The 27,722-nt window shown below is 37.5% G+C and overlaps 1 protein-coding gene across 1 annotated transcript in view; it reads left to right on the plus strand.

Moving 5' to 3' along the window:
- CHM (CHM Rab escort protein) overlaps positions 1-27,722 on the plus strand; it is a 236,081-nt gene that overhangs the window by 21,832 nt on the left and 186,527 nt on the right. The window contains exon 2 of the mRNA XM_044234493.1: positions 16,643-16,709. Within this exon, the coding sequence (XP_044090428.1) occupies positions 16,643-16,709 (67 nt within the window). The remainder of the gene's footprint in view (positions 1-16,642; positions 16,710-27,722) is intronic.

The following is a 27,722-nucleotide window of genomic DNA, read 5'->3' on the forward strand; positions in this document are numbered from 1 at the left end:
TGTTGTTATAGATGTTGCCCGTAGGTGTTTAGTTTTGGTGTTTTGGTTACACTGTCAGCCTTTATGGGAATCTTGGGGGAGAGTCAACAACTTTGTTGCTAATATCATTTTCCCAGAGTTCTGTTTTTATTTTTTAAGTTCAAGTCATTTGCCCAAAAAGGGAGGCCAAGTTGTTGATCACCTTCAACATTCACCCTTGAGAACTGGTCACAGACTTTATGGGTCATTTATTTCAAGCCCTTCATTTTATCTCTAAGGATATCTATAAGGAAGCCAAATTCCAAAGAGATTAAATGTCTTTCCAACTACTTAATGTGAATCTGAGAACAAGAATCCAGTTTTCTGGATACTTAGTTCAAGTACCCTGAATGTTAAAACAACGTTCTTTTTATTTATTTAATACTCAAAGGTCATACTATATTGAATTTTAAAGTTAACATAAATTTTAAATTAATATTTAATGGATAATATATTTTTGTAAACTTCTAAAAATTACATAAATATGAATAACTGTTTTCTCCCAGAAGAAAGAATCCATAGATACTCCATTAGTATACTTACTAATATGTTCAGTATTTTGTATGAGTCGTAGTGAATTAAAATAATTGTCATTTGGTGAGGAGTCAAGATGGCGGAGAAGTAGCAGGCTGAGACTACTTCAGCTAGCAGGAGATCAGCTAGAGAGCTTATCTAAAGATTGCAAACACCTGCAAATCTATCGGCAGATCGAAGAGAAGAAGAACAGCAATTCTAGAAACAGAAAAACAACCACTTTCTGAAAGGTAGGACTGGCGGAGAAGTGAATCCAAAGCGATGGGAAGATAGACCCCGGGGGGAGGGGCCGGCTCCCGGCAAGCGACGGAGCAATGGAGCACAAGATCAGGACTTTTAAAAGTCTGTTCCGCTGAGGGACATCTCTCCAGAGGCTAAACCGGGGTAAAGCCCACACGGGGTCGGCGTGGCCTCAGGTCTCGCAGGGTCACAGAAGGATCGGGGGTGTCTGAGTGTTGCAGAGCTTGCGGATGTTGAAACGGGAAAGCTGGCTGCAGAGACAGAGCCGACAGTAAGCTCACAGCTCGCTGTTGCCTTGAACCGGTCCCAGGCTCGGTGAGCACGGAGCGTGGCCGGAGGTTAGGCAGATGGGAGTTACTAGGAGCTGTTCGCTGAGAGCGCACTGGGGAGCGGGACCCCGGGCTCTCGGTTCCTCCGGCCGGAGACCAGGAGGCCGCCATTTGTATTCCCGTCCTCCGGAACTCTATGGAAAGCGCTCAGGAAACAAAAGCTCCTGAAAGCAAAGCCGAGCGAATCACTCAGCCCAGCCCCTGGTAAGGGCAGTGCAATTCTGCCTGGGGCAAAGACACTTGAGAATCACTACAACAGGCCCCTCCCCCAGAAGATCAACAAGAAATCCAGGCAAGACCAAGTTCACCTACCAAAGAGTGCAGTTTCAATACCAAGGAGAGCAGCAGAATTCCAGAGGAGGAGAAAACAAACCACGGAACTCATGGCTTCCTCCCTGTGATTTTTTAGTCTTGCAGTTAATTTAATTTTTTTTTCATTTTTTTTTCTCTTCTGCTAAATTTTTTTTAACTTTTACCCTTTTCTTTTTTAACGTTTTTTAACTAGTTTATCTAATATATATATATATTATTTTTTATACTTTATTCATTTTCTTTTTTTAAATTTTTTTTTCTTTCTTTATTTTTGAACCTCTTTTTATCCCCAAATCAGAAGAGATCCCAATCTCTTCAATCTCTTTTTTTAATTCTTTTTTAAATTCTTGATTGAATTTTTAATTCAATCTCTTTTTTTAATACTTTTTCTTTCTTTCTTTCTTTTTGAACCTCTTTTTATCCCTAAATCAGAAGAGATCCCAATCAGAAGAGATTGGGAGATCCCAATCAGAGGAGATCCCAATCAGGGGAGATCCCAGGGGAGATCCCACGATTTGGGATCTCTTTTGATTTGGTTAAAGCATATTTTCCTGGGATTGTTGCCACCCTTTTAGTATTTTACTTGCTCCTTCATATACTCTTAGCTGGACAAAATGACAAGGCCAAAAAATTCACAACAAAAAAAAAGAACAAGAGGCAGTACCAAAGGCTAGGGACCTAATCAATACAGACATTGGTAATATGTAAGATCTAGAGTTCAAAATGACAATTCTCAAGGTTCTAGCCGGGCTTGAAAAGGCATGGAAGATATTAGAGAAACCCTCTCCAGAGATATAAAAGTCCTTTCTGGAGAAATAAAAGAACTAAAATCTAACCAAGTTGAAATAAAAAAAGCTATTAATGAGGTTCAATCAAAAGTGGAGGCTCTCACTGCTAGGATAAATGAGGCAGAAGAAAGAATTAGCGATATAGAAGACCAAATGACAGAGAATAAAGAAGCTGAGCAAAAGAGGGACAAACAGCTTACTGACCACGAGGGGAGAATTCGAGAGATAAGTGACACCATAAGACAAAACACATTAGAATAATTGGGATTCCAGAAGAAGAAGAAAGAGAGAGGGGAGCAGAAGGTATACTGGAGAGAATTATTGGGGAGAATTTCCCCAATATGGCAAAGGGAACGAGCATCAACATTCAGGAGGTTCAGAGAACGCCCCTCAAAACCAATAAGAATAGGCCCACACCCCGTCACCTAATAGTAAAATTTACAAGCCTTAGTGACAAAGAGAAAATCCTGAAAGCAGCCTGGGAAAAGAAGTCTGTAACATACAATGGTAAAAGTATTAGATTGGCAGCTGACTTATCCAAAGAGACCTGGCAGGCCAGAAAGAGCTGGCATGATATTTTCAGAGCACTAAACGAGAAAAACATGCAGCCAAGAATACTATATCCAGCTAGGCTATCATTGAAAATAGAAGGAGAGATTAAAAGCTTCCAGGACAAACAAAAACTGAAAGAATTTGCAAACACCAAACCAGCTCTACAGGAAATACTGAAAGGGGTCCTCTAAGCAAAGAGAGAGCCTACAAGTGGTAGATGAGAAAGGAATAGAGACAATATACAGTAACAGTCACCTTACAGGCAATACAATTGCACTAAAATCATATCTCTCAAAAGTTACCCTGAATGTTAATGGGCTAAATGCCCCAATCAAAAGAAACAGGGTATCAGAATGGATAAAAAACAAAACCCATCTATATGTTGCCTCCAAGAAACTCATTTTAAACTCAAAGACACCTCCAGATTTAAAGTGAGGGGGTGGAAAAGAATTTACCATGCTAATGGACATCAGAAAAAAGCAGGAGTGGCAATCCTTCTATCAGATCAATTAGATTTTAAGCCAAAAACTATAATAAGAGATGAGGAAGGACACTATATCATACTCAAAGGGTCTGTCGAACAAGAAGATCTAACAATTTTAAATATCTATGCCTCCAACGTGGGAGCAGCCAACTATATAAACCAATTAATAACAAAATCAAAGAAACACATCAACAATAATACAATAATAGTAGGGGACTTTAACACTCCCCTCACTGAAATGGACAGATCATCCAAGCAAAAGATCAACAGGGAAATAAAGGCCGTAAATGATACACTGGATGAGATGGACATCACAGATATATTCAGAACATTTCATCCCAAAGCAACAGAATACACATTCTTCTCTAGTGCATATGGAATAGTCTCCAGAATACATCACATCCTCGGTCCTAAATCAGGACTCAACCAGTATCAAAAGATTGGGATCATTCCCTGCATATTTTCAGACCACAATGCTCTGAAGCTAGAACTCAACCACAAGAGGAAGTTTGGAAAGAACCCAAATACATGGAGACTAAACAGCATCCTTCTAAAGAATGAATGGGTCAACTGGGAAATTAAAGAAGAATTGAAAAAAATCATGGAAACAAATGATAATGAAAATACAATGGTTCAAAATCTGTGGGACACAACAAAGGCAGTCCTGAGAGGAAAATATATAGCGGTGCAAGCTTTTCTCAAGAAACAAGAAAGGTCTCAGGTACACAACCTAACCCTACACCTAAAGGAGCTTGAGGAAGAACAAGAAAGAAACCCTAAGCCTAGCAGGAGAAGAGAAATCATAAAGATCAGAGCAGAAATCAATGAAATAGAAACCAAAAAAATAATAGAACAAATCAACGAAACTAGGAGCTGGTTCTTTGAAAGAATTAATAAAATTGATAAACCCCTGGCCAGACTTATCAAAAAGAAAAGAGAAAGGAGCCAAATAAATAAAATCATGAATGAAAGAGTAGAGATCACAACTAACACCAAAGAAATACAAACTATTATAAGAACATACTATGAGCAACTCTACGCCAACAAATTTGACAATCTGGAAGAAATGGATGCATTCCTAGAAACATATAAACTACCACAATTGAACCAGGAAGAAATAGAAAGCCTGAACAGACCCATAACCAGTAAGGAGATTGAAACAGTCATTAAAAATCTCCAAACAAACAAAAGCCCAGGGCCAGACGGCTTCCTGGGGGAATTCTACCAAACATTTAAAGAAGAACTAATTCCTATGCTCCTGAAACTGTTCCAAAAAATAGAAATGGAAGGAAAACTTCCAAACTCATTTTATGAGGCCAGCATCACCTTGACCCCAAAACCAGACAAGGATCCCATAAAAAAAGAGAGCTATAGACCAATATCCTTGATGAACACAGATGCGAAGATCCTCACCAAAATAGTAGCCAAAAGGATTCAACAGTACATTAAAAGGATTATTCACCACGACCAAGTGGGATTTATTCCAGGGCTGCAAGGTTGGTTCAGCATTCGCGAATCAGTCAATGTGATACAACACATCAATAAAAGAAAGAACAAGAACCATATGATACTCTCAATAGATGCTGAAAAAGCATTTGACAAAGTACAGCATCCCTTCCTGATCAAAACTCTTCAAAGTGTAGGGATAGAGGGTACATACCTCAATATCATCAAAGCCATCTTTGAAAAACCCACCACAAATATCATTCTCAATGGAGAAAAACTGAAAGCTTTTCCACTAAGGTCAGGAACACGGCAGGGATGTCCATTATCACCACTATTATTCAACATAGTACTAGAAGTCCTAGCCTCAGCAGTCAGAGAACAAAAGGAAATTAAAGGCATCCAAATCACCAAAGAAGAAGTCAAATTATCACTCTTCGCAGATGATATGATACTCTATATGGAAAGCCCAAAAGACTCCACTCCAAAACTGCTAGAACTTGTACAGGAATTCAGTCAAGTGTCAGGATATAAGATCAATGCACAGAAATCAGTTGCCTTTCTCTACACCAACAACAAGACAGAAGAAAGAGAAATTAAGGAGTCAATCCCATTTACAATTGCACCCCAAACCATAAGATACCTAGGAATAAACCTAACCAAAGAGGCACAGAATCTATACTCAGAAAACTACAAAGTACTCATGAAAGAAATTGAGGAAGACACAAAGAAATGGAAAAATCTTCCATGCTCCTGGATTGGAAGAATAAATATTGTGAAAATGTCTATGCTACCTAAAGCAATCTACACATTTAATGCAATTCCTATCAAAGTACCATCCATCTTTTTCAAAGAAATGGAACAAATAATTTTAAAATTTATATGGAACCAGAAAAGACCTCGAATAGCCAAAGGGATATTGAAAAAGAAAGCCAAAATTGGTGGCATCAAAATTCCGGACTTCAAGCTCTATTACAAAGCTGTCATCATCAAGACACCATGGTACTGGCGCAAAAACAGACACATAGATCAATGGAACAGAATAGAGAGCCCAGAAATAGACCCTCAACTCTATGGTCAACTAATCTTTGACAAAGCAGGAAAGAATGTCCAATGGAAAAAAGACAGCCTCTTTAATAAATGGTGTTGGGAAAATTGGACAGCCACGTGCAGAAAAATGAAATTGGACCATTTCCTTACACCACACACAAAAATAGACTCAAAATGGATGAAGGACCTCAATGTGAGAAAGGAATCCATCAAAATCCTTGAGGAGAACACAGGCAGCAACCTCTTCGACCTTAGCCGCAGCAACATCTTCCTAGGAACACCGCCAAAGGCAAGGGAAGCAAAGGCAAAAATGAACTGTTGGGATTTCATCAAGATCAAAAGCTTTTGCACAGCAAAGGAAACAGTTAACAAAATCAAAAGACAACTGACAGAATGGGAGAAGATATTTGCAAACAATGTATCAGATAAAGGACTAGTGTCCAAAATCTATAAAGAACTTAACAAACTCAACACCCAAAGAACAAATAATCCAATCAAGAAATGGGCAGAGGACATGAACAGACGTTTCTGCAAAGAAGACATCCAGATGGCCAACAGACACATGAAAAAGTGCTCCATATCACTCGGCATCAGGGAAATACAAATCAAAACCACAATGAGATATCACCTCACACCAGTCAGAAAGGCTAAAATCAACAAGTCAGGAAATGACAGATGCTGGCGAGGATGTGGAGAAAGGGGAACCCTCCTACACTGTTGGTGGGAATGCAAGCAGGTGCAACCACTCTGGAGAACAGCATGGAGGTTCCTCAAAATGTTGAAAATAGAACTGCCCTATGACCCAACATTTGCACTACTGGGTATTTACCCTAAAGATACAGACAGAGTGATCCAAAGGGGCATGTGCACCCGAATGTTTATAGCAGCAATGTCCACAATAGCCGTAGTATTGAAAGAACCTAGATGTCCATCCACAGATGAATGGATAAAGAAGAGTGGTATATATACAAAATGGAATACTATGCAGCCATCAAAAGAAATGAAATCTTGCCATTTGCGACAACATGGATGGAACTAGAGCGTATCATGCTTAGCGAAATAAGTCAAGCGGAGAAAGGCAACTATCATATGATCTCCCTGATATGAGGAAGTGGTGATGCAACATAGGGGCTTAAGTGGGTAGGAGAAGAATCCATGAAACAAGATGGGATAGGGAGGGAGACAAACCATAAGTGACTCTTAATCTCACGAAACAAACTGTGGGTTTCTGGGGGGAGGGAGGTTGGGAGAAGGGGGGTAGGGTTATGGACATTGGGGAGGGTATGTGCTTTTGGGTAAATTGGAAGGGGAGGTGAACCATGAGAGACTATGGACTCTGAAAAACAATCTGAGGGGTTTGAAGTGGCGGGGGGGGGTGGGATGTTGGGGTACCAGGTGGTGGGTATTATAGAGGGCATGGCTTGCATGGAGCACTGGGTGTGGTGAAAAAATAATGAATACTGTTTTTCTGAAAATAAATAAATTGGAAAAAATATAATTGTCATTTTAAGAACTATTTTTATCTGTACTTAGTTCCTTGGGCTGTTTCACTGGTACTTTTTTCTCTTTTCCAGGTACCCAGTGAAAAGTAAATAAAGGAAACTTTTAATTAGAATTTAATAGAATGATCAAAACTACTTGAACCTGGGTTGAAATTCAATTTCTGTTTTAATTTGCGATATCATTTATTTGATTGGCTGCTATGTGAGTTAAGCATGTGGTTTTAGTTTTTCTTTGCTCAGATTAGTCAATTCTGTACCTAATGTTGTTTGTGCTTTTTTAAAATGTTGCAGAACGTCTGTACATAGGGTTAAGTAGTAAGGACTGTGGCTCTCTAAAAGCTTGTCATGCCCACAATTATTTTTCCTTGCCAGTATAAGAGTTCTGTACTTTTTTCCTAAAAAAAAAAAGTTATTCTTTATAAAAAATAGTTACAGTAAATTTTCTAGTTCTATGTAATTTTCTTTCCATTCTGGTCTCCACTTGTTATAAATAACACATGAAATGACTTTCAAGGTGGAAAGCGGGGATCCATTTTGAAATGTTTTGTAAAATAAAGAGTGATTTATGGTTTCATATGATTTGGGCTGAAAGCACAACTTTGCCAGGTCATCAAAGTTCTGTCAGGGGAATCTATTATTTATTGTTCAATATGCTGGGAGTGGTGTAAGTACTTTATTTTATGTTTATCTTATGTAAGTATAACATCAGGAAAAATAAATTCTAGACACTAATACAGTTTTCAGAATAGATCATACAGAACTAAGCTAAATTCTATTGTTGTGAAAGATGGAGTTCAACAGTAAGGATTTGGATTAAAGGGGGATTTTGAAAAATGAATGAATAATGCTTTCATTCCTATAAAGTATTTTAGAAAAGATTCTTGAAAATAGGGATCCTGGGTGGCTCAATAGGTATGTATCTGCCTTCGGCTCAGGTCATAATCCCAGGGTCCTGGGATCCAGCCCTGCATTGGGCTCCCTCCTCAGCGGGAAGCCTGCTTCTCCCTCTCCCATTCCCCCTGCTTATGCTCTCTCTCTCTCTCTGTCAAATACATAAATATAATCTTTAAAAAAAGATTCTTGAAAATACTAATTTCATACCTTTTTGTTTCTGATTTTCGCCTACCTCCTTCATTTGAGAATAAAACATGACTTGCCAGTGGTCTTGAATCAGAATTAGGTATTTTTCCTACAGTCTTTTGGCAGCTATTTGATATGGCCTCACAAATGAATTTAATAGTGTGGAATGTTTAAATGACACTTAGTGTTGGATGAACTTCTTTAGTGACCATATAGAAGAAGCCTGTAATGCACATATAGGAAAGCCTAATGGACTTCTTTTCAAAAACTTAAGTTTTTAGGTCTTTGATGATAAGTAAATAGTAAACAAGTGATTTTTTTTTCTTTTCAAATAACTAATCTTATTGAAGGGGTTGGAAGAGAAGGGAACAGAACCAGTATTTACTGAATGTCAGTGACATGCCAACAAGCACTGTGTAAGGTGTTTTATATGACTTTGTACCTATTCCTTCCTACATTCCTGTGAGATATATTATTAGTCCCATATTGTAGTTGAAAACCTTGTGCATTTGTATTTGTAATAAGTAAGAAAAAAAAACCCTGAAACTTAAAGCTCCAATTTTGTACAAGTTCATCCTTCATGCTGCTACCAGAATTATTTTTTTTTTCTGAAATACTGATTTTACCATGCTGTTCTGGCTAAAATTCTTTCAAAATGCCTTGTTGCTTACATGTTCCAAGTTCAGACCCACAGTTTGGCTCCAAATAACTCCTTTGAATTTCACCTCTTTGTTATTCCTTCACATTTTGCCAGGAATACTCTCTTCCTCTTTCCTTTTTTCTTTCACCTTTTCCTTCTGTACTATTCTTCAGTTGCTTTATTACAGATCTTTAAAGATGCAACTAGTGTTCTTTATTTATTTTTTTAAAGATTTTATTTATTTGAGAGAGAGTGAGAAGGTCAGAGGGAGAAGCAGACTCTCCGCAGAGCTGGGAGCCCGATGTGGGACTCGATCCTGGGACTCCAGGATCATGACCTGAGCTGAAGGCAGTTGCCTAACCAACTGAGCCACCCAGGCTCCCCGCAACTAGTGTTCTTTAAAGATGCAGCTAGTGTCCTGTGCTCTTTGGAGCTTTCAGTGACTGCTTCACAGAGGAAATGTGTCTTTCCATTGTGTTCCTTTAATAGTTTTTCTTTTTAATTTTATTTATTTATTTGACAGAAAGAGATCACAGTAGACAGAGAGGCAGGCAGAGAGAGAGAGAGGGAAGCAGGCTCCCCGCTGAGCAGAGAGCCCAACGCAGGACATGATCCCAGGACACTGAGATCATGACCTGAGCCGAAGGCAGCGGCTTAACCCACTGAGCCACCCAGGCGCCCCTCCTTTAATAGTTTTAATTATTATTTTAATCCTTTAAAATTCCTTTTTAAAAAGATTTTTTTAATTTATTTGTCAGAGAGAGGACTTTTGATCCTGTGCACAAGCAGGGGGAGCAGCAGGCATAGGGAGAAGCAGGCTTCCCGCTGAGCAGGGACCCTAGGATCATGGCTTGAGCTGAAGGCAGACGTTTAACTGACTGAACCACCCAGGCATCCCAATCCCTTTAAATTCTTATTTTTTAGACTCTGAGCTCTTATAGGCTAGGAATTGTTTTAAATCTTATGTTTTTTGTTTTCTCACCACCTTTCAAAGTCTGCTTCATCCCTCTCTTACCTTTCCCCATTTTTTTTTCTTTTTTATTCTTTTATAAATAAGTATAGACAATCTACCACATGCTTCCTCTGTTCAAGGACCAAACTTAGTGTTTATTAAATGGGTGGGAAGAAATATGAGATTTGGGGAGACATTACTAACTGTATTATTAGTTTATTACTTTAATCATTCTAAGCATGAAGATAATAGGCCCTTGCCATTTAATGTGGGAATAGCCTATCAATTTCACAAACTAGTAGGGAATGTCTGGATAGAAGTATTAAGGGAAAACACAAATGATAGTTATTTTGGTGTTGTATATTTGGATTCAAACCATGTTCATTTTTGAAATCTTCCCTTGGCTTTGCTTTGTCAGCCAGAGACATGACCTCTGACTGTTGATTGCAGCTATGGAAACAACCACATGCCTATTTGCTTATCCAGAGCAAGAGCTAGTAGAACCAGGTGGAGGAGTAATTTTGTTATTGCTTGCCATTGGAGTTGGAATCTAGTAAAAGTAGGTGTATGATTGGAGTGGTATTTAGATGAAAATGTATTCTAAAATATCTTACTGAACAATAATAAAAGTAGGTAGTTTTTATAGAGCAGGTACCCTCTAATAACTTACTGGTCCCATGAGGTAAATGGTGGTATTCCCATTGATAGGTGAAGAAACAAAAGCTCAGAGATGGCAAGTGACTTGTGTGAGGTCACATAACTAGTTAAGTGGTAAAATTAAGATTCAAGACTAGGTCTGTCTGATTGAGACTATGCCCATTTCATTGTGCTGCTGGCCTTCCCGTGAATACTCATTCACAGACTCATGTCCAAGTTGAAGAAAGTGAATTTACCATGGTAATTGGAATTCGAGATATCAAATTATTGAATTACTTGATCTTTGGCAAGTTATTTAATCTTCTCATTCCATTTTCTCACATGGATAATAATGCCTGCCTCCCAAGATTACGATGAGGAATAAATGAGGTAATGTATGTGAACAGATACTGTGAACTCTAAAGCCCTATACTAATGTTGGGTGGCATATTATTAATGCTATTATTATTACATGCTTTAACATACTAATTCTACTTCCTGCATATTTCTTTCTTGTTATCCTTTTTAACTAAGAGGTTTGGCAGCTTTTAAAGTACCATAGTGACTGTGTTCCATTAATAAGAAACGGTATTTCTTTAGGTGTAAAAAGTTCAGATAATCCTAAGATAGAAGACATTAGAACAATACAGTTTTAACTGTTTGAAGAATTAACTATCCTTAACTATTTAAAACTTTCTTTCTTTTAGTTCCTTCTACACCACAAATTCTATTTTTAAAAATTTTTTTATTTCTTTTCAGCGTGACAGTATTCATTTAGTTTTTTGCACCACACCCAGTGCTCCATGCAATCTGTGCCCTCTCCAATACCCACCACCTGGTTCCTCCAACCTCCCACCCCCCGCCCCTTCAAAACCCTCAGATTGTTTTTCAGAGTCCATAGTCTCTTATGGTTCACCTCCCCTTCCAATTTCCCTCAACTCCCTTCTCCTCTCCATCTCCCCTTTTCCTCCATGTTATGTGTTATGCTCCACAAATAAGTGAAACCATATGATAATTGACTCTCTCTGCTTGACTTATTTCACTCAGCATAATCTCTTCCAGTCCCGTCCATGTTGCTACAAAAGTTGGGTATTCATCCTTTTCTGATGGAGGCATAATACTCCATAGTGTATATGGACCACATCTTCCTTATCCATTCATCTGTTGAAGGGCATCTTGGTTCTTTCCACAGTTTGGCGACCGTGGCCATTACTGCTATAAACATTGGGGTACAGATGGCCCTTGTTTTCAAGACATCTGTATTTTTGGGGTAAATACCCAGGAGTTCAATGGTAGGGTCATAGGGAAACTCTATTTTTAATTTCTTGTGGAGTCTCCACACTGTTCTCCAAAGTGGCTGCACCAACTTACATTCCCACCAACAGTGTAGGAGGGTTCCCCTTTCTCCACATCCTCTCCAACACATGTTGTTTCCTGTCTTGCTCATTTTGGCCATTCTAACTGGTGTAAGGTGGTATCTCAATGTGGTTTTAATTTGAATCTCCCTGATGGCTAGTGATGATGGATATTTTTTCATGTGTCTGAGAGCCATTTGTATGTCTTCATTGGAGAAGTGTCTGTTCATGTCTTCTGCCCGTTTTTTGATATGATAATCCGTTTTTTGTGTGTTGAGTTTGAGGAGTTCTTTATAGATCCTTGATCTCAACCTTTTGTCTGTACTGTCATTTGCAAATAACTTCTCCCATTCTGTGGGTTGCCCCTTTGTTTCTTTGACTGTTTCCTTTGCTGTGCAGAAGCTTTTGATCTTGATGAAGTCCCAAATATTTATTTTCGCTTTTGTTTCCTTTGCCTTTGGAGACATATCTTGAAAGAAGTTGCTGTGGCTGATATCGAAGAGGTTACTGTCTATTTTCTCCTCTAGGATTCTGATGGATTCCTGTCTCACATTGAGGTCTTTTATCCATTTTGAGTTGATCTTTGTGTATGGTATAAGAGAATGGTCGAGTTTCATTCTTCTACATATAGCTGTCCAGTTTCCCCAGCACCATTTATTGAAAAGACTGTCTTTTTTCCACTGTATATTTTTTCCTATTTTTTTGAAGACTCTTTGCCCATAGAGTTGAGGGTCCATATCTGGGCTCTCTACTCTGTTCCACTGGTCTATGTGTCTGTTTTTATGCCAGTACCATGCTGTCTTGGTGATCACAGCTTTGTAGTAAAGCTTTAAATCAGGTAATGTGATGCCCCCAGTTTTATTTTTGTTTTTCAACATTTCCTTAGCAATTCGGGGTCTCTTCTGATTCCATACAAATTTTAGGATTATTTGCTCCAGCTCTTTGAAGAATGCCGGTGGAATTTTGATCGGAATGGCATTAAAAGTATAGATTGCTGTAGGCAGTATAGACATTTTAACAATGTTTATTCTTCTGATCCAAGAGGATGGAATGGTCTTCCATCTTTTTGTGTCTTCTTCAATTTCTTTCACGAGTGTTCTGTAGTTCCTCAAGTATAGTTCCTTTACCTCTTTGGTTAGGTTTATTCCCAGGTATCTTATGTTTCTTGGTGCTATAATAAATGGAATCCATTTTCTAATTTCCCTTTCTGTATTTTCATTGTTAGTGTATAAGAAAGCCACTGGTTTCTGCACATTGACTTTGTATCCTGCCACGTTACTGAATTGCTGTATGAGTTCTAGTAGTTTGGGGGTGGAGTCTTTTGGGTTTTCCATATAAAGAATCATGTCATCTGCGAAGAGAGAGAGTTTGACTTCTTCATTGCCAGTTTGGATACCTTTCATTTCTCTTTGTTGTCTGATTGCTGTTACTAGGACTTCTAATACTATGTTGAACAAGAGTGGTGAGAGTGGGCATTCTTGTCGTGTTCCTGATCTCAGTGGGAAAGCTGCAAGCTTTTTCCCATTGAGGATGATATTTGCTGTGGTCTTTCATAGATAGATTTGATGAAGTTCAGGTATGTTTCCTCTATGCCTATACTTTGAAGCGTTTTAATCAGGAACGGATGCTGGATTTTGTCATATGCTTTTTCTGCATCAATTGGGAGGACCATGTGGTTGTTTCTTTTATTAATTTGTTCTGTCATATTGATTGATTTGCAAATGTTGAACCATCCTTGTAGCAGGGATGAAATCCACCTGGTCATGGTGGATAATCTTTTTAATGTGCTGTTGGATCTTGTTTGCTAGGTTCTTGTTGAGAATCTTAGCTTCCATATTCATCAGTGATATTGGTCTTAAATTCTCCTTTTTGGTAGGGTCTTTGCCTGGTTTGGGGATTAGGGTAATGCTGGCTTCACAGAAAGAGTCAGGAAGTTTTCCTTCTGCTTCAATTTTTTGAAACAGCTTCAGGAGAATAGATGTTATTTCTTCTTTGAATGTTTGGTAGAATTCCCCGGGGAATCCATCAGGTTCTGGGCTCTTGTTTTTTGGGCGTACACCACAAATTCTTACTGTATTTTCTGTTTGAATTATTTTCCAAAGTTAAATTTGAAAGCTATGGTGGCTTATTTCCAGTAATTGATATTTAATGGCTGTCTTCAGTACATTTAGTCTGAACTTTGTTTTTGAGCCAAACACTATACACCCACAGCAGTCACCACTGGAAAACTCTAGTTCTTATGTGAGTGCAGCTGGAGCTTGTGTTTAATGTGGTTTTTTAGCTAGATTGTGTTACTTGCTTCCATATGCATATTGCTTTTTACATAAGGAAGGTAAACTGTTCCCTTTTCTTGAAATCCTTGATGCCTAGTGTGTAGTTTTAAGCCCTTGACAAAAAATGGTGCTGTTTCTTTTCTACCATCTAAAAATCCAAGAGGATCAGGGTGCTTCATTTAGTCAGTCAGTGGTAGTACTGTAGAATAGCACTAAACTTCAAAACATTATTTGCCTGACTGATATAAATGATCCTTAATAGTTTCTACTGTACTGATAGAGTTTGCAATAGAAAGTTATGAAACAGTTTTGAGTGCACAATATAGTGTATTAACTGCTGGGCCCAAGTTTTCGCATCCGAGAGACCACCAAGGAGCCAAGGACTGATGCAATCACAAGAGGATTTATTTGGGGGCGCCTGGGTGGCTCAGTGGGTTAAGCCTCTGCCTTCGGCTCAGGTCATGATCCCAGGGTCCTGGGATCGAGCCCCGCATCGGGCTCTCTGCTCTGCAGGGAGCCTGCTTCCTCCTCTCTCTCTGCCTGCCTCTCTGCCTGCCTCTCTGCCTACTTGTGATCTCTGTCAGATAAATAAAGAAAAAATCTTAAAAAAAAAGAGGATTTATTTGACAAGCTTAAGCTTGGGACCAAGTATACCCGTTACAGCGGATTTGGGACTTGGACCCCGAGCTTAGTTAAGGCAGGGGTATTTATGGGTTCTTTTTACTAAAGCAGGGTGGGGATTCCTGGACCAAAGCAGGGTTTGGCTTCCTGGAACTAAAGCAGGGTGGGGGAAAGTTCAGCCCTTGGGCACAGGGATCTGAGATGGCTGCAGGAGCTAAGATGGCTGTACTTATGCTAAGGCTAAACCTTAGGTGGGATGGCCTTGATTTTCTCAACCTCCACATTAACTGTGGTGAACATCTGAAATTTTTATGTTATGAAACCATTCTTTGGTAATTTGTGATTTTTTTGTTAGTACTAGTAATATATATTTTCCTTATGATAACCAACTTTATGGTGTAGGTCAATTTTATTCCAAAATACTAATGTTCTTTTCAAACTGCTGTATTAACCAGAAAATGAAATAATGTGTCCTGTAAATTGCCTCTTTTTTAAAATAGTATTTGCTTCTTCATTCATTCATTCATGTAGACAATAGTTACATGATTTTCAGTTGAACAACGTAGTGATTCAACTTTTCTAAACATTAAGCCATGCTCACAACTATACCTACCATCTCTCATCATACAGTGGTATTAAAATATCATTGATTATATTCCTTATGCTGTACCTTTTATTTCTATGACTTATTTCATAACTGAAAGCCTGTATCTCCCATTCCATTTCACACTTTTTGCCCATTACCCCATTCCCTTCCTCTTTGACAACCATCAGTTTTTTTCCTCTGTATTTATAGGTCTGATTCTGCTTTTTGTTTTATTCCTTTGTTATTTAGATTTTTACATATAGGTAAAATCATACAGGTATTTCTCTTTATCTGTCTCAGTGATTTCACTTAGCATAATGCCCTCTAGGCTCATTGATGTTGTTGTAAATGGTGTGATCTCATCCTTTTCTTTTTCTATTTTTTTTTAAGTTTTTTTTTTTTTTATTTCTTTTCAGTGTAACAGTATTCATTGTTTTTGCACCACATCCAGTGCTCGATCTCATCCTTTTCTATGGCTGTGTAATATTCCATTGAATTACTGCTTGTATTCTCTTCTAGGCATTTGATGGTTTCAGTTCTCAATAAACGGCCTCTTTTTAAACTAGCTAAACTATTGCTTAAACTGAAAAATGTATGCCATTCCCCCTCATAGGCACTGTGTGGCTTTGGAGTTAGATTTAGATTTTAATTTCAACAGTAGGAAAAAGTGTTAAATTGTAGGGCAACAAGTTAACATATTTGCATCTCAGTATTTCTTTTCTTTGCTAATGACACTTCACTCTCAGTGCAGTTTGGATAATGAGGTGAGCTAGTATGTGAGCACAGCTGTAAATGACAAAGTGCTATATGAATAATATTTTTTGACATTTGCTCATTTATGGAAATTTGCATAAAAAAAGAATTTAACTGCTTGATTTAAAAATAAAATCTCCTCCATGTAATAAAATTTTAGGATAAATAGTATACATTTAACAAATATCCAATGATAGTATAAATGTTAGAAGTTTGAATACAGGGATGAGCCTCTCTTGTTTATTTGACAGAGACAGTGGGAGAGAGATCACAAACAGGGATCCCACTGAACAGGGAGCCTGATTGGGGGTTCGATCCCAGGACTCTGAGATTCTGACCTGAGCCAAAGGCAGACGCTTAGCAACTAAGCCTCCCAGGTGTCCCTCTTCTTAAACTTTTTTATGTAGTGATGACATGCATTCAAATATATATATATATATATATATATATACTTTTTTCTACATTCTAAATGATACAAGTGTGTGTTTTTATAGGTTTGCCTGAATCCATCATTGCAGCTGCATGTTCAAGAAGTGGCCAGAGAGTTCTGCATGTTGATTCGTAAGTTTATCAGTGGTAGCATTTAATACTTCTTAAATGTCTCTATGCAGAATTGCAGTTCAAATACACTTGTATGTATATATGTGTCTATATATGTCATGTATAAACTAAGTTAGAAACATAATTGGAATTGTTTAATTTTCACCCAAAATATATGAAATATATAAAATACAAGTTTTATAATTCTGTGCTGTGAAATAGTGATCTGTTTTCTTTGAGAATTAACCATAGCATAATTTTTTCTCATGAGTGATCTTGTTTTTTAAATGATAAATATGCAAGAAACTTGGAAACCTAACACTTGCTTTTTTTCTTATGTGAGTGTGAGAGTGTATACAACCTGTGTGTGCTATTGTATTTTGGGCTTCATATTTTCTGTCTTATTGAAGTATATTTGACATACAATATTCTCTTAGTTTCAGGTGTATGACATAATGATTGGACACTTAGATACATTGGGAAACATCACCACAATAAGTCTAGTTACCATCTGTCACCAAAATTAAAACATTGTATTTTCTTTTGATGGGAACTTTAAGATTTACTTTCTTAGTCTTTCAAATTTGCAATATAACATTACTGACCATAGTCACCATGCTATACATTACATCCATATGACTTATTTCATAATTGGAAGTTTGAGCCTCTTGATCCCATTAACTTATTTCACATATCCTCCAAACTGCCACCACTTTGCAACCAGTAATCTATTCTTTCTATCTATGAGATTGGTTTTATTTCTTTTCTTTATAGATTTTGCATTTAAGTGAACTCATAAGGCATTTTGCCTTTCTCTGATTATTTCATTTATTTACTTATTTTTATTTAAATTCAACTAGCCAAAAAAAGAATAAAAATTTCAATTAGCCAACATATAGTACATCATTAGTTTTAGATGTAGTATTCATTAATTCATCAGTTCACCTAACACCCAGTGCTTATCACATCACATGCCCTCCTTTATGACCATCATCCAATTATCCCATCTTCCCACTGACCTCCCCTCCAGCAACCTTCCGTTTGTTTCCTATCTTTAAGAGTCTCTTACAGTGTTTCTCCCTCTCTGATGACTTCACATTCAGTTTTTTCCTCCCTTTGCCTATGATCCTCTCTGCTGTTTCTTCTATTGTACATATGAGTGAAACGTTATGATAATAGTCTTTCTCTGCTTGACTTATTTCACTTAGCATAATACCCTTCAGTTCCATCCATGTCAATGTAAATGGTAATCCTTTACCTTTTCAACGGAAATCCATCCTTTCTGATGGCTGAGTAATATTCCATTGTGTGTGTATATATATATATATATCCCACATCTTTATCCATTCATCTGTCGATGGACACCTGGGCTCTTTCCACAGTTTGGCTATTGTGAACATTGCTGCTATGAACATTGAGGTGCAGGTGCCCCTTTGGATCACTACAAATGTATATTTGGGGTAGTGCAATTGCTGGGTTGCAGGGTAGCTCTATTTTTAACATGTTGAGGAACCTCCATACCCTTTTCCAGAGTGGCTGCACAAGCTGGCATTACCACTAGTAGTGTAAGAGGGTTCCCCTTTTTCCACATCCTTGCCAACATTTGTTGTTTCTTGTCTTGTTAATTTTACTCTTCTAGCTGGTATGAAGTGGTATCTGATTGTGGTTTTGATTTGTATTTCTTTGATGCCAAGCGATGTTGAGTATTTTTTCATGTGTCTGTTGACCATTTTTATGTCTTTTTTGGAGAAATGTCTGTTCATGTCTTCTGCCCATTTCTTGACTGGAGTATTTGTGTTTTTTTGCGGTGCTAAGTTCGATAAGTTCTTCTTAGATCTTGGATACTAGCCCTTTATATGCAGTGTCATTTGCAAATATCTTCTCCCATTCCGTGGGTTGCCTTTTTGTTTTCTTGACTGTTTCCTTTGCTGTGAAGAAGGTTTTCATCTTGATGAAGTCCCAAAAATTCATTTTTGCTTTTGTTTCCCTTGCCTTTGGATACATGTCTAGCAAGAAGTTATTGCGGGCGAGGTTGAAGAGGTTGCTGCCTGTGTTCTTCTCTAGGATTTTGATGGATTCCTGTCTCACATTGAGGTGTTTCATCCATTTCAGGTTTCTCTTGTGTATGGTGTAAGAGAATGGTCCAGTTTTATTCTTCTGCATGTGGCCCAATTTTACCAGCACCGTTTGTGGAAGAGAGTATCGTTTTTCCATTGGATATTCTTTTTTCTGCTTTGTTGAAAATTAGTTGACCATAGAATTGAGGGTTCACGGGTGCCTGGATGCCTCAGTCACTTAAGTATCTGCCTTCAGCTCAGGTCATGATTTTGGGATCCTGGGACTGAGCCCCACATTGGGCTCCCTGCTCAGCAGAGAGCCTGCTTCTTCCTCTCCCTCTGTCCCTCCTTACCTGCTCATTCTCTCTCTCTCACTTTCTTTCTCAAATAAATAAATTTTTTTTTTAGAAAATAGAATTGAGGGTCCATTTCTGGGTTCTTTGTTGTGTTCCTTTGATCCATCCCTTTCCGTTTTTGTGCTGGTACAATACTGTCTTGATGATTACAGCTTTGTAATATAGCTTGAAGTCTGGCATTATGATGCCACCAGCTTTGGTTTTGTTTTTCACGATTCCTCTGGCTATTCGGGGTCTTTTCTGGTTCAGTACAAATTTTAGGATTATTTCAGCTCTGTGAAAAAGTGTCAGTGGTATTTTGATAGAGATGGCATTGAATATGTAGATTGTTCTGGGTAGCATAGACATTTTAACAATATTTATTTTTCTAATCTGTGAACATGGAATGTTTTTCCATTTCTTTATGTATTCCTCCATTCCTTTCATATGTTTGCTGTAGTTTTTTTTCCAATTTATTTATTTTCAGAAAAACACTATTCATTATTTTTTCACCACACCCAGTGCTCCATGCAAGCCGTGCCCTCTATAATACCCACCACCTGGTACCCCAACCTCCCACCCCCCCGCCACTTCAAACCCCTCAGATTGTTTTTCAGAGTCCATAGTCTCTCATGGTTCACCTCCCCTTCCAATTTACCCAAATTCCCTACTCCTCTCTACGAGTACAGATCCTTTGTCTCTTTGGTTAGGTTTTAATTTCTAGGTATCTTATATTTTTTGGTGCAATTGTAAATGGAATCGATTCCTTAATTTCTCCTTCTTCTGTCTCATAGTTAGTGTATAGAAATGCAACTGATTTCTGCACATTGATTTTATACCCTGCCATGTTGCTGAATTCCTATATGAGTTCTAGTAATTTTGGGGAGGAGTCTTTTGGGTTTTCCTCATAAAGTATCATTTTATCTGTGAAGAATGAAAGTTTGATGACCTCTTTGCCAATGTGAATGCTTTTTTATTTTCCTTTTTGCTGTCTGATTGCTGAGACTTGGACATTTGTTACTATATGGAACAGCATTGGTGAGAGTGGGCATCTCTGTCATGTACCTGACCTTAGGGGAAAAGCTCTCAGTTCTTCCATGTTGAGAATGATATTTGCTATGAACTTTTCATAGATGTCTTTTAAGATATTGTGAGCTGTTCCTAGATGGCTCTCCCTACACTGCAGAGAGTTTTAATCAAGAAAGGATGATGTATTTTGCCAAAGGCTTTTTCTGCATCAGTTGAGAGGATCATATGGTTCTTGTCTTTTATTAATGTGTTCTATCATCTCATAAAGTCTATCGTGGACTTTGTCAATGTTGAACCACCCTTGCATCCCAGGAATAAATCCCACTTGTTAGTAGTGAATAATCCTTTTAAGGCTTTAAGGTAATGTTGGATCATATTGGCTAGTATCTTGGTGGGTATTTTGGCATCCATGTTCATCAGGGATATTGGACTGTAATTCTCCCTTTTGATGGGGTCTTTGTCTAGTTTTGGGGCCAAGGTAATGCTAGCCTCATGGAAAGAGTTTGTAAGTTTTCCCTCCATTTCTGTTTTTTTGAAGCAGCTTCAGTAGAATAGGTATTATTTCTTCTTTAAATGTTTGGGAGAATTCCCCTGGGAAGCTTTCTGACCCTGGATTCTTGTTTGTTGGGAGGTTTGTGATTACTGCTTAAATTTCCTTTCTGGTTATGCGTCTGTTCAGATCTTCCATTTCTTTCTATTTCGGTTTTGGTAGTTTGTGTTTCCAGGAATACATCCATTTCTTCTAAATTGCCTAATTTTTTGGCATATAGTTACTCACAATATGTTTTTAAAATTTCATTTCTTTGGTTTTGGTCATGATCTCTCCTTTTTCATTCATTATTTCATTAATTTGGGTACCTTCTCTTTTCTTTATGATAAATCTGGTTAAGTTTTTTTTTTTTTAGCAATTTTATTTATTTATTTGATGGAGAGAGAAATGACAAGTAGGCAGGGAGGTGGGGGGGGGAGCAGGCTCCCTGCTGAGCAGAGAGCCTGATGCAAGTTTAGATCCCAGTACCCTGAGATCATGACGTCAGCCGAAGGCAGAGACTTAACCCACTGAGCCACCCAGGCGCCCCTGGCTAAGGGTTTATTGATCTTAATAATTCTTTCAAAGAACCAGCTTCTAGTTTTGTTGATCTGTTCTACTCTTCTTCTGGTTTCTATGTAATTGATTTCTGCTCTAATCTTTTTATTTCTCTTCTCCTGCTTGACTTAGGCTTTATTTGGCATTCTTTCTTAACCTCCTTTACAAGGAAAATTTTAAACTGAACAACGAATAAATCATGAGAAAAAATCTTGAATTCTATACACTCTTTTCCTGTAACACTGGGTTTTGTAGTCCTGTAGGCTCTTTCAACTTGGTGTTTGCCAGTTGTTCTAGCCAGTCTTCCGGGGGAGGGTCCTGCTGCCCTGATTTTTAGGTGTTTTTGCCTGGGTGGAGTTACAACACCCCTTGCTTGTCCAAGGGGTGGGGCTCAGTGTAAGTGGCTTTGGGTTGCTGTATGTGGCTTTTCTTCCATGAAGGCTTTCTGTGCCTTTCTAGAGGATAAAAATAAAAAATGGCCATGTCCTGATATCCAGCCATAGAACTGAAAGGTCACGGCCCTCTCTCTTCAGTAAACCCTCAGGGATAAGCAGTCTTCTCTTTTGTGTGTGCCAAACTGCAGATTCCTGTGGTGGGCGCTGGCACAGATCCTCCAGGGAAGGGTGAAGGGTCATTGCCTTTCTGCTCTTTGCAGGACCCCTTCTTGGAGAGTGGTCCCTGATGTTGCCTGCACCTCTGCCACCTCTCCTGGGGGAAGGCGGAGAGTCACTGCATTTCTGCCCTTTGAAGGGTCTTGCATGAGAGTAGTGTGCTTCAGTTATTGGTTTATGGCAAACTAAGATGAGAGCCCCCCTCCTGGGCTCCCTGACAGTAACCAGTTTCAGTGCTTGGGAACTCTGCCAGATCAGGTACCCCCATTTCTGTGATCTGGGGATCCTGAGATCCACACTGTTCCACTTAGGGTTCTGCCCTGCTTAGCCACCTAAGCACCTTTCAGGCAGGGGCATTTCTCACTGGAGCAGACTTCTGAAGGTTCAGTTTTGTGCTTCAGGGCTGTATTACTTTCTGGTAGCTGGCTTACAGAGGCTCCCTCCCCCTGCCTTCTATCTTCTGTTATATCACGCTCAGATTCACTTCTCCTCATCTCCTACCTTAGAAAAAGCAGTTGCTTTTCTATTTGTAGAATTCCAGCAATTCTTTTTTTAGATCTCTGGTTGAATTCACAGGTATTCAGAGTGATTGATAGATACCTACCTCAATTCAAGGATCCCACCATTCCAGATCCCACCGGCAGAGCATGAGGGTTCCCTGTTACTTATTCTCACCAACACTTGTTATTTCTTGATTAATTTTTTTAAATTTTACTGTTACTAAAACTTTAATTCCAGTATAGCTAACAGTGTTATTATGTTCAGATGTACAATATAGTGATTCAGAAATACTGTATATTACTCAGTGCTCATCAAGGTAAGTGTACTCTTCACCCCCTTCACCTATTTCACCCATCACTCCATCATCTCCCCTCTGGTAGCCATCTGTGTATTCTCTGTAGTTAAGAGTCTGTGTTTTTGATTTGTCTCTCTTTTACTTTGTTTTGTTTCTTAAATTCCCCATATTAGTAAAATCATAAATGGTATTTGTGTTTGACTGATTTCACACAGTGTTATACTGTCTGGATCTATCCATGTTGTTGCAAATGGCAAGATTTCATTCCTTATGGATAATATTCCACTGGAGATAAGTAGATCTATATATATCTATATCTATAGGCAGTTTGGCTGCTTACATAATTTGGCTATTGTAAATAAATAAAGGTGTAGTAAACATAGGGGTGCATGTATCTTTTCAGATTAGTGTTTTTGTATCCTTTGGGCAAATATTCAGTAGTGGAATTCCCAGATTATATAGTAATTCTCTTTTAATTTTTTGTGGAGCTTTCATGCTATTTTCCATAGGGGCTGAACCAGTTTGTATTCCCACCAACAGTGCATGAAGGTTCCTTTTTCTTCATATCCTTGTCACCACTCGTTTCTTGTGTTTTTGATTTTAGTGATTTTGACAGGTGTGAGGTGATAATCTCATAATTTTGATTTGCATTTTCCTGATGATGAGTGATGATGAGCATCTTTTCATGCATCTGCTGGCCTTTTAGATTTCTTCTTTGGAGAAATGTTCATGTCTTCTGACCATTTAAAAATTTTTTTTAATGTTGAATTATATAAATTCTTTATATATTTTGGATAGTAACCCTTTATCAGGTCATTTGCAAATATCGTTTCCCATTTTGTAGGTTGTCTTTTAGTGCTTTTGTTTCCTTTGCTCCACAGAAGCTTTTCAGTTTGATGTAGTCCCAATAGTTCATTTTTGCTTTTGTTTCCCTTGCTTGAGGAGACCTATCTACAAAGATACTGCTACAGCTGATATCAGAGAAATTAATGCCTGAGCCCTCTTCTAGGACTTTTATGGTTTCAGGTCTCACATTTATGTCTTTAATCCATTTTGAGTTTATTTTTGTGTTTGCTGTAAGAAAGTGGTCCAGTATCATTCTTTTTCATGTAGCTGTCCAATTTTTCTGACACCATTTGTTTTTTTTTTTTTTAAAGATTTTATTTATTTATTTTTCAGAGAGAGAGGGAGAGAGAGAGAGCACAGGCAGACAGAGAGGCAGGCAGAGGCAGAGGGAGAAGCAGGCTCCCTGACGAGCAAGGAGCCTGATGTGGGACTCGATCCCAGGGCGCTGGGATCATGACCTGAGCTGAAGGCAGCTGCTTAACCAACTGAGCCACCCAGGCGTCCCTCTGACACCATTTGTTAAAGAAGATTGGCTTTTCCCCATTCAGTATTCATTCAGTATTGCTTTGTGGAAGATTTAATCATGAGATTAATTCTGGATTTTATATTCTATTCCATTGATCTATGTGTTCATTATTGTGCCAGTACGGTGCTATTTTGATTAGTACAGCTTTTTGGTATATCTTGAAATTGTGATTGTAATACCTCCAGTTTTGTTCTTTTTGAAGATTGCTTTGGCTAGTAGTTACATAGAAATTTTAGGTTTGTTTGTTGTAGTTCTGTGAAAAGTGCTGTCGGTATTTTGATAGGGATTGCATTAAATGTGTAGATTCCTTTGGACAGTATGAACATTTTAATGATATTTGTTCTTCTATGAGCATGGAATATCTTTCCATTTGTTTGTATTGTCTTCAATTTCTTTCATCAGCGTTTTATAGTTTTTAGAATACAGGCCTTTCACCTCCTTAGTTAAGTCTATTCCTAGGTATTTTATAATTTTTGGTGAAAGTGTAGATGGGATTGTTTTCTTAATTTCTCTGTCTGCTACTTCATTATTAGTGTACAGAAGGCAATGGATTTCTGTATATCAATTTTATATCCTATAATCTTAACTGAATTCATTTATCAGTTCTAGTAATATTTTGGGGAAGCCTGTAGGGTTTTCTGTATTTAGTATTATGTCATCTGCAAAGAGTGAAAGTTTTACTTACCGATTTCAATGCCTTTTATTTCTTTTTGGATTGCTGTGGCTAGGACTTCAGTACTATGTTAAATAAATGTGGTGTGAGTGGACATCCTTGTCTTGCTCCTGACCTTAGGGGAAAAACTTTCAGTTTCCTTAGGATGATGTTAACTGTGGGCTTTTCATATATGGCCTTTATTATGTTGAAGTATGTACCCACTAAACCTACTTTATTGAGGGTTTTCATTGTGAATATAAGTTGTACTTTGTCAAGTGCTTTTTCTGTATCTGTTGTAATGATCATATGGTTACTACATGTCTTCTTATTACTCTTGTTGATAACCTGTTGACTGATTTGTAAATATAAACTATCCTTAAATCCTTGGAACCAATCCCATTTGATTGTGGTGAATGGTTTTTTATAATGTACTGTTGGATTCAGCTTAGTAATATTATCTTTAGAATTTTTTTCATCTGTGCTCATCAGAGTTCTCAACCTGTACTCTTTTTTGTGGTGTATTTATCTTGTTTTGGCTTCAGGGTAATGCTGGCCTTATAGAATAAATTTGGAAGCTTTCCTTCCTTTTAAATTTTTGGAAAAGTTTATGAAGAATAGGTATTAATCTTTAAGTGTTGGTAGAATTCACCTGTGAAGCTATGTGATCCTGGACTTCTTTTTATTAGAAGAGTTCCTTGATTTCTTATTCAATTTCTTTGTTAGTAATCTGTTCAAATTTTCTATTTCTTCCTGATTCAATTTTGGGAGATTATATGTTTATATATATTTGCTAATTTCTTCTAGGTTGTCCAGTTTGTTGGCATATAATTTTTCATAATGTTCTCTTACAATTCTTTGTATTTCTCTGGGATTGGTTATTTCTGTTCTTTCATTTCTGATCTTGTTTGGGTCCTCTCTTTGATGAATCTAGCTAAATATTTATCTGTTTTGTTGATCTTTTCAGAGAACCAGTTCATGATTTCATTGATGTGTTCTGTTGTGTTTTTAGTTTCTGTTTTGTTTATTTCTGCTTTAATGTTTATTATTTCCTTCCTTCTTTTGGTTTTGGGTTTTGTTTTTTATTCTTTTTCTATAGTTTATATTGTTGTGTTTTCATTTTCTTTTGTTTCCATTTATATTTTTATTTCTTCTTTGATTTCTCATTTAACCCATTCATTGTGTTATAGCATGTTGTTTATCCTCCATGTATCTGTGCTCTTTCCAGATTTTTTCTTGTGGCTGATTTCTAGTTTCACAGTGTGGTCAGAAAAGATGCATGGTATGACTTCCTTTTTTTTTTTTCAATTTGTTGAGATTTGTTTTGTGGTCTAATATGTGATCTCTTCTGGAGGATGTACCATATGTACTTGAAAAGAATGCGTTCTGGTGTTTCAGGATTGTTCTGAATATATCTGTTAAATCCAACTCCTGCAGTGTGTCCTTCAAAGTCACTATTTCCCTTTTGATTTTGTTTGAATTATCTGCCCATTGTTGTAAGTGGGATGATAAGTCCCCCCATTAGTTAATTAATTAATTCCTTTATGTTTTTACTAGCTGCTTTATGTATTTGGGTCCTTCCATGTTGGGTTCGTGAATATTTACTTACAATTATTATATTTTCTTGTTGGATTGTTTCCTTAATGATTATGTAGTGTTCTTTTTTTTTTTTTTGTCTCTTGTTAGTCTTTGTTTTAAAGCCTGTTTTGTCAGAAGTGCTGCTAGCCCAGCTGTATTTCACATTTATTTGCATGATGAATGCCTTCCCATCCCTTCACTTTCAGTCTGAATGTGTCACTGGGTAGGGAATGAGTTTCTTGTAGGGAGCAAAAGGATGGGTTTTGGATTTTTTTTTAATTCATTTTATCACCCTGTGACTTTTTATTGGAGCACTTAGTTCTTTTACATTCAACATAATTATTGATAGGTATGTGTTTATCGCCATTTTGTTATTCATTTTATGATTGTTTTTGTAGTTCTCTGTTCCTTTGCTCTCTTCTATCATGGTTGGTTGGCTTTCTTTAGTAATATATTTGGATTCCTTTTTATTTTTATTTATATCTATTACTGGTTTTTGATTTGTGGTTACCATTCTGTTTGTATAGATCATCTTATACAGATAGCAGTCTATAAGTTGGTGATCCTGTAAGGTTGAATTCATTGTTTACACCTTTACCCCCTTAAGTTTTAAGTATATGGTATCATACTTTACATCCTTTTTCTTTGTGCTTCTCTTGACTGATTTTTATACGGATACTTAATTTTATTGCTTTTGTTCTTCCTATTTTTCTTACTCATGCTGTGGTCTTTCTCTTCCACTCAGAGTACCCGGTAACATTTCTTGTAGGGCTGGTTTAGCAGTCATTAATTCTTTTAACTTTTGCTTGTCTGAGAAACTCTTTATCTCTTCTTCTGTTCTGAATGATAGCCTTGCTGGATAGAGTCTTCTTGGCTCCAGGTTTTTTCCTTTTAGTACCTTGAATATATCATGCCATTCTTGTAAGGCTTGTCAAGTTTCTGCTGAAGAAAATTAGCTGATAGTCTTATGGAGTTTCCCTTATGTGGAAGTGTTTTCTTCTGCTGCTTTTGAAATTGACTTTATCACCACTGCTTTTTGCCATTTTTGTTACTACATGTCTTCGTGTGGACCTCTTTTGTTGATTTTTTTGGGGAGACCCTTTATGCCTTCATCTTGATTTCCATGTCTCCAGATTCATAAAGTTTTCAGCTATTATTTTTTCAAATTTTCTGCTTTATTTTCTCTCTCTTCTCAGATCCCAATAATACAAATGTTTTTAACACTTGATGATGTTACTGAATTCCAAAATGTGTTTTCAGTTGTTATTTTTTTCTCTAATGTTTAGTTTAAATACTTTCCATCACTCTGTTCTTCTTTCCTTTTCCTTTTCCTTTCTGTATTAACATATAATGTAGTTTTTGTTTCAGGGGTTGTTTTTCTGCTTTTTGTAATCTTCTGTTTATTCCCTGTAGTATATTTTTACTTTCAGTTATTGAGTTCTTCATTTCTCATTGGTTCTTTTTTATGTCTTTGATCCCTTTTTTTCAGATTTATTTATTTATTTATTTATTTTAGA

Source organism: Neovison vison, chromosome X (genome assembly GCF_020171115.1).
Source record: "Neovison vison isolate M4711 chromosome X, ASM_NN_V1, whole genome shotgun sequence".
Taxonomy (NCBI): Eukaryota; Metazoa; Chordata; class Mammalia; order Carnivora; family Mustelidae; genus Neogale; species Neogale vison.